Raw genomic sequence first — 10244 nt, 5'->3', positions numbered from 1 at the left:
TATATTATTTTCAACTAGCTTTTAGACCCATGCATATGCACAAGAATTACATAAGTACATGTATTTTCGAGTTTTCGAAAAAAAAAATAATACAACTATTTTTAACAAAATAAAAAGAATGAAAATTTTGTAAGAGTCCACAAATAAATTTTTGTATATAAAAATAATTAGAATCCGAGAGAGCAAATATATTCAAATAATTTTAGGTAAATATTTGGAGAAAACATTTTGTTTCAAAAGTCTTAAATAAATTTAATTAAATAAATATGTAGCGAATGCAATTGAATTTATAAATTTTGAAAAATAAAACTTGGTATGAATTTCAAATTTAAAATGTATATAACACTCTATATACTATCCATAAAAATATGTGTTGTCTTACAAGTAGATTCTCTTTTAAGCTTATTCTAAACAACTAAATCTGTAACATCCACTATGATGGAGAGAAAAATATTTCTAGCAATTGAAAAAAAAAAAAAATCCAACTAAAGAGAATTGTGTGATCATCCTTCCTTGGAAGCAAATTGGTGGGGAAGCTAGATTGTTGTTTGTTTCACATTCTTCGTCTTAATACTTCTTCAACTAAAGAAATTGAACCCATGAACCTAAGTTTAAATAGGGAAAAAAAAAATCAAAGCTATTTAGACATCAAATTTAGCATTAAATTTGATAAGACAATTTTAATTATAAAAATAGAAATCAACCTCAAGAATAATCTCATCATCCCCCAATCTAAATAAAACTTGCTTGATTTAATGTGCATGATAGTGGATGACAAAATCTTTGGTTTATGCAATGGTGAATGAATAATGATTCCATAATGACGTAAGACTTGATATGTCATATTAAACTTTACCTTGAAACTACCCAACTTTTCATCTAAGCCCATTTTTTCACTAACAAAATAAACATTTCCAAGACGCATGATACTAAGAAAAAGTATGTAGTCCTTTCCTTACCTTGCATAGACTATAGAAATACCTTTAAAATTCAAATGTAAATATAATGTAAAGTAAAAAGTTCATCCTAGTAAAGTGGTAAATAAATTTAAATGTAAATATAAAAATTATGCTTGAACAATGTGTTGGGTAAGTACACTTTGGGGTGTGGAGCTATGCAGTTTTGGCTTAATTATTGGCCGTTTACTAATCTCTCTAATAATCTGCAAAAGTAAATATATTTAAAGCATTTACTAATTTGCTCAAAGTAAGAACCTACTAAAATAAGGAGATTCACAAAAACAAACTAACCTAAGTAAATAACTTAACACCACATATAAACTTGAAACACACCAAATTTGAAACCTACCAATTTTGGCCTGTGGTAATGTAATCAAGATTTCATCTCTTAAATTCATTCTTTTTTCCCTATAAAATCTGTAAGTTGACAATTTGGAACACCAATCTACCATTCTTAAGAACCACAACAAATCAAACCATGAGACTATAGAACATTTGACAACAAAAAAGTTTAAAACCAAAAAATGGTTCCAAATTTATGGAATAAAAAGTCAGGGGAAAGTACTAATTTGAGGTATCATAATTCATGCGAGGATATGAATGAACATATTCAAAGTTGAAATCAAAGAGATCTTTCTTAATGTTTGTGATTAAGCCCAAGTTATTACCCCTTAAAGAATTAAAAAAGATAGGAACAAACTAACTTAAGTAAAAAAAAAAAATTTAAAAACCAAATATAAACTTGAAACACACCATTCTAAATCTTACATGACAATTTCAAATACCAAATCTGCTATTCTTAGGAACCTCAATTGCATTTTCCTTTTCTTTTTTCTTTTCTTTTTGCTATCATATAATTGTAAAGGAAAGAAATAAATTTTAGCATTTATTTTTAGAATCAAAGAGTCCATATTTGATAATCTTCAAAACTATCTTAGTTCTATTTTTGGCTAGTTCCATATTGTTAATAGTCAAGCAATTACAAATTCTTACCAAGATCAGTAGAACGGTCCTGGCCAGAAGGTGATACAGTAACACTACCAGCACTGCATAAGATTTTATCAATGGATATATCACCATTTGAACCTCCAGAAATATGTTCTGGTGAAAACATACAGTTTTCCCTTCTGCAGAATTGGTATGCAGATAAAACAAAGTAGCCACCTTCTGGGGCAATATGGGTCATTGAAGCTTGCCATATTTCTCTTGCTCCAGCTGTATGTTAAGCACAAAGTATAAAAACTTAAGTTCTTCAAAATTTGAACCAATCATGAAAAAAAGACCAACCCAAACATTCAGAAAATAGGGGAAAGCCTGTATAGAAAAATTCCACCATAAGTATCACTCTACAATCAAACAAAAGAATAATAAGTGATCCCTCTTTAAACTGAAGAAATCCTAAACCTCTTATGAGTATGAGGAACTTCTATACGATCTGAAAATCTCAAATGCCTAATTTAATGAACTCAACTATAAAGTTTCTTTTTTGATAAGTAATAAAGATTCATTGATATCAAAAAGAGAGAGGCACCCAAGTACACAGGAAGTATACAAGGGTGAACAAATCAAAAACGAACATTACAAAAATCAAGTAAATCCAAAATAGAAGAAAAAGAATGGTTTCTCCACACAGAGAACCAATCAAGTAAGTTCTGAAAAAAAGAAGCTAGAGATCAGGCATGGAACGTTCTTTTTCTTCAAAACACCTACTATTTCTCTCCTTCCAAATACACCACATCAAACAATGAGGAACAACCATCTATATATCTCTATTACGATGGCGACCAAAACGACCTTGCCAACAAGCAAAAAGCCCAACAACAGACATTGGCATAACCCAACAAACTCCAAATAAACCAAAAACCATATCCCACAACTCCAAAGCAACCGGGCAATGAAGGAATAAACGATCAACAGTTTCACTATTACACTTGCACATATAACACCAATCCAAAATGCAAACCTTTCTTTTCCTTAAGTTGTCAATTGTCAGACGTTTCCCCAAAGTTGCGGTCCATACAAAGAAAGCCACTCTAGAGGGAATCTTCAGCTTCCAAATGCTTTTCCAAGGGAAAAACTGCTCACTATGGCCAACTAGAAGATGGTAGCAAGCACTAACCGTGAACCCCTTACTCTCAAATCTTCCTACTTATTTTCTTTCTTTATTCCCTATTCCTACTTCTGTGGCCAACCGAATTGCTAGACTTCAGCAGGACTTTCTGTGGGTGGCCTAGGAGATGAGCCCAAATTTCATCTAGTTGATTGGTCTACGGTGTGTACTCCGCTTTCTTCAGGTGAGTTGGGGATTAGGAACCTAAGAACTTTCAATATAGCTTTATTAGGGAAGTGGTTATGGAGATTTAGGCAGGAAATGGATGCTCTATGGCGTCAAGTGATAGAGGTGAAATATGGTTGTGATTGGGGTGGTTGGTGTTCTAGCTCTTTCTCTAGTCTTTATGGAGTTAGTTTGTGGAAAAATATTAGATGAGAGTGGCACTCTTTATCTCGGTTTATTCTGTATGAAATTGGAGATGGATCAAAAGTGCAGTTTTGGCTACATCATTGGTGTGGAACTTCTTCTCTCGCAGACTGCTATCCTGAATTATATAGGATTTGTCGTAGCAAAGAGGCAAGTGTCCAACAACCAAATTCCTGTTGGTTGTTGAAGCTGAGTTACAGCAGAGGGCTATTAAGGAAAAAACTGAAAAAGTCGTGAAGAGCTCAGGGAGGAAAGGAATAAGAGAATTGAGGGGTTTTTTTAGCTCTATCAATTATGGTTCAGCTGCTTCAAGGCTCATTGGTAATGGTAAGGACAGGGCTCTAATTATTTTCCAATGAATTTGAAGATTTTATCTTGGAATGTTAGAGGTTAGAATGAGAAGGAAAAACGGCTCAAGGTTTGTAACTTTTTACGTTGAAGGGCTGATATCGTTTGTTTGCAAGAGACAAAGTTGGAATGGGTTACAAGAGGAATTGTTAGAAGTATATGGAGTTATCCTGACATAGATTGGTTATATTTGGGTTTTGAGGGTGCTTCTAGTGGAATTATGCTCATGTGGGACAAAAGGGTGGTTGAAAAGATAGAGGAAGCAGTGGGATTTTTTTCGATTTTGTGTAGGTTCAAAAACCTCAGTGACCAATTTGAGTGGACTTTCACAGGTATCTATGGTCCAAATTTGAACAGGAAACGTCAATTTATGTGGGAAGAATTGGCAGGCTTATCAGTTGGTGGAATTTGCCATGGTGTTTGGGAGGAGACTTTAATGTCATCTACTTTCCATCGGAGAGGTTAGGGGTGGGAAGATTTACTCGCTGCATTTATGATTTTTCGGATTTTATATCTCTTCATGGGCTAATGGACAATCCTCTGGAGGGAGGCCTTTACACATGGTCTAACTCCACCTCAGCCTCTAGAATAGATCAGTTTCTCTTCTCTCCAATTTTGGCAGATTACTTCTCTCATTTCTCCCAAAAAAGGCTTCCTAGAGTGTTATCCGATCACTTCCCAATTCTTTTGGAGAGTGGGAGTTATCGAAGAGGGCGAATTCCTTTTCGTTTTGAGAATATGTGGTTGAAGGCGAAGGGGATTTTAGATAAGGTAAAGTCCTGGTGGGAGAATAACCATTTTCAAGGGACTCCTAGTTACATTCTTACCAAGAAGTTGACTGCTCTAAAAAGGGACCTAAAGAAGTGGAATGATACAGATTTTGGCAATATCACAGTCAAGAAACAACAATTATGGAGCAAGTTGAATGCTCTGGATGTAAAAGAGGACAATCAACCTCTAACAAAGGAGGAAAAATTGGAAAAAGCAACCTTTCATGCCAATCTTGAGAAGGCAACCTTGTTAAAGGAGATTAGCTAGAGGCAAAAGTCCAGAGTGTTGTTTTCAAAGGAGGGCGACTCCAATATGAGGTTTTTTCATAGGATGGCTAATTCTAATAAAAGAAATAATTGTATTGAAAACCTTATGATTGATGGGGCTTTGTCTTCCAACCAGGATAGGATTGTTGACCATATTGTACAATTCTATACGAACCTATACTCTAAGCAGCAATGGAAACGTTTAATGCATACACCCTATGTTCTCTATGATTGAATAGCTAAATAAATAACACCTGATGTTGCTAGATTCATTAGAGGAAGTAAACTCATCAACGATTTTAGAAACAAAAAACAAAGGAAAAAGAGGAGGCTGGTGATAACTTGCCAAAATTAGTTACCTTCACAGTTATTGAATTGCATCATTACATATGGTCTTAATTGTAGGAGTTTAAGCAATATTAGATTTCGTGAGTTCTTACCCTAGTTGCTGATAGACTACCGCCAAAACTAATCATGCAAAAGTCATTAAAAATATATTGAATTAACAAATTTTCTTTTTCTTTTGTGATGTAACAGGTTAGTAAACGTTGTAGGAAAGGAAAAGTGATAGGGAAGAGGGGATCAATGGCATGAATAGTTTTTTTTTTTTTTTTTTTTTTTTTTGTGGGTTGAATAAATACTTTATAAATTAGAAGAGAATATTTGAGAAAACGTACCAACTTTAACTAACTTTCATTAAACTCCATAAAGTGAAGTAATTGTTCATCCAGCTGAACATAATAGACAATTTGTCCCAGAGTAGTGCCTACACATCAAGGCAATACATTTAACTGACAAAATAAGAAGTACAACAACAAAATATTAGGAGAAATTGAACAGAGAAAGGAAGAGATTACTATAATTAAAAATATAATTGTTTGATTTAAAGGAGAGTTGAGTAAAGAAGATTAATTTTGAGAAAACTTACCACCCATGTCGTTTTAACTATATATATGTGAACTTTTCTTCTGTAATCCACTCAGTCTTAGGATTATTCAGTGTTGATGCCCTCAGCACATCTTTCCTTGGGGCAATTATGAACGGATTGGCACTGCAATTTGTTCAGGTGACAGGAATGGCATCCATTTTAGGCACATGAACAGGGTTCTTGCACCCAATAAGTACAAAATGTTGAAGAGAAAAAAGGCTGCCGACAAATTCTGGCAAATATTGCATTCCATGATATTAACATATTAAGTAAATAGTAGCTGCAATAAACAAATCATGAAGGATAGGTTTGGCTAAAAGGGCGACATCACAAAAGAAGAAGGTGAGATTTGAGGGAACTCACAAATTTTAATGAACTCTAATCACATAGCATTCAAATTAACACCCATTTAGGCCATGTGCAATTGTTAACCACTCTGGCAGCAAGAAATAATATTTATCCAGTTGTTGCTATTAAAGTGAGATTATGGAAATAACTTTATAAAAATTCTCGACCACTCTGACAAACCTTACACCTAAGTACCACCAAAGAGCATGTTGTTAGGAAGGACCTGGACCTCTTCTTTTGCTGCCAGGAAATAGCATTCTTGTACCCAAAATTTAGCTCTTTAGGATAGATAAAAGTTAACCCACCACTTGGCCAAATCTTTAAGATCCACAAAATATGAAGCCACCAACTAAGAATGTGTTTGTTTCAAAGTTTTGGCTGATTGAAGACTGGCTTAGGTCACTATAAGAAGAATAGACCCCAAATACAGGTCGTGTCCAAGTATCCTTGACAATGCAGAAGAATCCTATGCCAAATCAGAAGCTACCAGTGGATTAAAAATTTTAAAATACTAAGCATGCGATGACACGACCAATAAAGAACACCTTTTAAATTCCTATGGTTGTTGCATTGATTAGTTCTAGCTGGAAGTATCTTATATTTTAGAAACCATTTTAATACTGTTGATTCTTGAATTTCTATTATTTACTCACTTTCATGATCATCCATCTTCTGAAAAATTTGTGAATTATACTATGAAGTGGGTATATACTGGGAAAGAAATAGCAGACCCTTTGGAATTTGGGTTTCAAAAATAGAGAAAAAGAGTAATCTATAAGAGAGGAGGAAGAGTAGGAGATAAACTTACCACCTTGTTTCTGTATTATTGGAAAATGAGTAATCTTTTCTTGGGCCATTTTTTATTGACAGGAAAGGAGATACCAAAAAATCTACAGTTCCCCAAATTTGGTGAGTCTTGAATATCAATCATTTGCAATGCTTGCAGAGAACTCTCTAAATTCTTCTCCCCCTTTCGTGACAGAATGAGGAGTAAATGAAAATTACGGGAAATTGAAAAGAAAAAAAAAAAGAAATTTGATAAAAGAAAAGGAGGAGATCAGGTTTGGATGGACTTACTACATTATTTAAACAATAGCATTAAAAAAAATAAAAATAAAAAAATAAAAAATAAAAAAAGAATATACAAATCTGAAAAATAAGAATTAGAACTGATTTTTTTTCCTCAGAACTTTGAGTCTCTCTCAAACTATTTCTCTTTGTGATTGTGGTTCCGGCGGCCTAAGTCTGGCAAGGGAACGGATGGTAGAGGAAAAACTGATGGTTATGGCCGGCCTTAAATATTTATCTATTGGTGCCCTACAAACTCTGTCTCTCCTATCTCTGTATCTCAAGCCTTTCGGGTTTCGATTGCATTTGAAGTTTTTAACTCAAATAACTAAATCCAAAGCAACCCAACCAAAAAATTCAAACCTAAATCATATTTAATCCCCAGATTTGGAAAAGAAAAGGGGAAAAAAAATTACTTTACTGGTTATAGGTATACAGCAAAAAAACCTAAAATAAATATCAATGCAACATTCAATCCTATACTTATTTAATCCCAACAATTTCGTTAAGATTAGAAACGGAAGTACCCAAACTAATATCAGTATTTTTAGTGATTTCTATAATCTAAAAAAACAAACAAAAAAAAAACAAAAGCAAATATTTAAAATTGAGAAAACAAACATTTTGATAGAGAATCCAAAAATCCAAAACAAAAACAAATCAAATCCAAACCTACCCAACAAAAAACTCAATTAAAAGTAACGTTTTATACCCAAACCTACAAAATTGAGAAAAAAATGTATCGTTGTCAATGTTGGTTCTAGCGATCTGGTGGTCTAAATCTGGCAAGTGATCGTACAATGATGGGGAAACTGATGCTGATGGCCAGCCTTAGATATTTCTCACTTCGCCAGTAAGAAGTTCCAGGAAAATTCGATGCGTACCTTCCGAATATGGAGTGAAGGGGATTGTTTTTGCTGTTCGGTGAATGGTTCTGACGAACTCTACTATCTTTCCCTTTTGATTGTAACGCACAATGGACTCTCTTTCTCTTGGCGCCTTAGAAACTGCGCCTTAGGAACTGTGCCTCTTTCTCTGTTTCTTTCTCCGTGTCCTAGCCCTCATCCCCTCTCTCTATTTCTATCTCCATGTAAATCGTATTTTAACCGGTTAATTTTTTTTTATTTATAAAGTGTGGCTTTTAAAAGGTGTTGCAGCAACCACTGGTTCAATATTTCAAGATAGTTAACAAACTTTAACAACGAAAATTATTCAATAATCCTAACCGGGTAAATATCATAAAATTAGTATTTTATAATATTATCCCATTGGACCCATTATAATAGCTTGACATATCAATGGCCAAAAATATCATTCAGATGCAATTACTAACATATCAAACAAACATAAACACACAAATAATAATAATAATAATAAACAAACAAACAAAAACTAAATTTTTTCTTCTTTTTTTAATTTTCCAAATAGTTTTAGCCATGAAACTAAATCATGGTTTGAGCGCTATTACAATATTTAAAAAATTTAGTAAAAAAAAAAAACTCTTAAAAACTGCCAATCTAATAACCAGACAAAGAGGCAATAGTTTGACAGAGCCATCCGAAAATGGGTTAGGGGAAACGACGGGGAGACTAAGAAAATAAGTGCGAAGAAGAAGAAGTCCATGGGAGTGCATTAGAAAGAGAGAGAGAGTTTGATCGGGTGGTTCTGTTATCCAAAAGAAAAACCAAATCTAACACAGATATCTGATATTAAAAACCATTCTATCCCAAATTCCTTACTCAAAACTGAATCTAAGCCAAAACCTATATGCAATCCACTACAATCAAAATACCCAGACCTAAATCATATTTAAACCCAAATTTAAAGAACCAAAAAACAGAGACTAACCGATGGAGGATACGGATCTGATGGTCTGTCTGTATCTGCCTCTCCGTATCTCAATACCCCTTGGACCTTTCATCGTATTTAATTTTGACCGGTGGTAGTTCTCTCTATCTCCGTATCTCCCTTTCACCAAACCGTTTCAACAAACCGTCTACCTTTATGGTCTGGGTTTTGGACCGTCGAGTGTCTTTTGGAATGGAGAAGTGGAACAGGGAACGGACTTTGAGGGCTTACGAACTCTCTCCTTCTCTCTGTGTATCTGCGTTTTATTTTTGTAGTATATTGGGGCATTTTAACCTTTTTTTTTTTTTTTTTGGGGTTATTTATAATGAGAGGCTTTTAAGCTGTGTGTAATATTGCCGGCCAATATAATTTATCGTTTTTTAACTTGTAATTGTCTGATTTTTAGATAGGCTTTTTTTTCCTAACGTGACGCCACACCCTTAAAAACTTTTGCTTTTATATATAGTATTAAATATTAAATTCATTATAAATTGAATCTTCTACTTAATAATTTTAAGAGGTAAATACCTTTTGTAACCAATATGGCATTGTGGTATGCAGTAAAATTCTAATACTAATTTATTATGTACAGAAATCAGCAACAATTTCTGTAGTCCTTAATAGACGTATTTGTCTGCAGAGAAGCTTAAAATTTTGCTTTGCATCTTAATAGTACAACAGATCAGGATAATCATACTACTTCAGAAACTTTAAGATCGCCAGAGTTTGTATTCATTTTCTAAGTTTTCTCACCGATAAATTTGCAACTTCACTTTCAAAATATATAAAGATATATGTGCACCTAGCATGAAAATTGGATTAATGAAAGAAAATTTTTGATACTTTCAGCCTGTAAGAATATAGGATGAAGAAGCATCCTAGATAAAGTAGGTGGAAAGTGGAGCTCACATAATATTGAGCAACAATCTTCATTTCCGCAAAATACAAGCTATATATTGATAACCTGATTTCTGCGCTTCTTGTTCGTTGTGATTGACTTTTGGTCTTCCCTGTCCAGATTTCTTTCATCTTTTTGCTAAAATTTCATGAGAAAGTACGTACGTATATAGTGACAGTTTTTATTGGGAAATATCTTTGTGTGGCGTGAACCATATCTTTATGTCCCCTATAAAATTCCCCTGCAATTTGGTGTATTTTTATGAACTTTGTGATGAAATGCTAGTAACATAATATTTTATACTATTTTTGCCACAACTTGCAACGTATCA

General features: G+C 33.6%; 1 protein-coding gene across 12 annotated transcripts; it reads right to left on the bottom strand.

Moving 5' to 3' along the window:
- Positions 1–294: 294 nt before the first annotated feature.
- Positions 295–9334, bottom strand: LOC112034882 (bifunctional nitrilase/nitrile hydratase NIT4A). Of its 12 annotated transcripts, none has more exons than XR_010632043.1 (7): positions 9016–9334; positions 6908–7069; positions 6115–6582; positions 5752–5983; positions 5501–5589; positions 1953–2174; positions 295–605 (listed from the first exon to the last, which is right to left on the bottom strand). XR_010632043.1 is itself a non-coding variant. In XM_024067697.2 (4 exons), exons 2-4 carry the CDS (start codon positions 5756–5758, stop codon positions 583–585), a joined length of 252 nt encoding a protein of 83 aa, XP_023923465.1. In that variant the 5' UTR covers positions 5759–5874; positions 9016–9331; the 3' UTR covers positions 295–582. The 12 variants fall into 12 exon arrangements, 1 of the variants encoding a protein (XP_023923465.1); XR_010632046.1 differs by having other exon boundaries at positions 6115–6565; XR_010632045.1 differs by lacking the exon at positions 9016–9334 and adding an exon at positions 8052–9009.
- Positions 9335–10244: the final 910 nt, after the last annotated feature.

Source organism: Quercus suber, unplaced genomic scaffold (genome assembly GCF_002906115.3).
Source record: "Quercus suber isolate HL8 unplaced genomic scaffold, Cork oak 2.0 scaffold_260, whole genome shotgun sequence".
NCBI classification, from domain to species: Eukaryota; Viridiplantae; Streptophyta; class Magnoliopsida; order Fagales; family Fagaceae; genus Quercus; species Quercus suber.
This window is presented reverse-complemented; position numbering and strand designations above follow the sequence as displayed.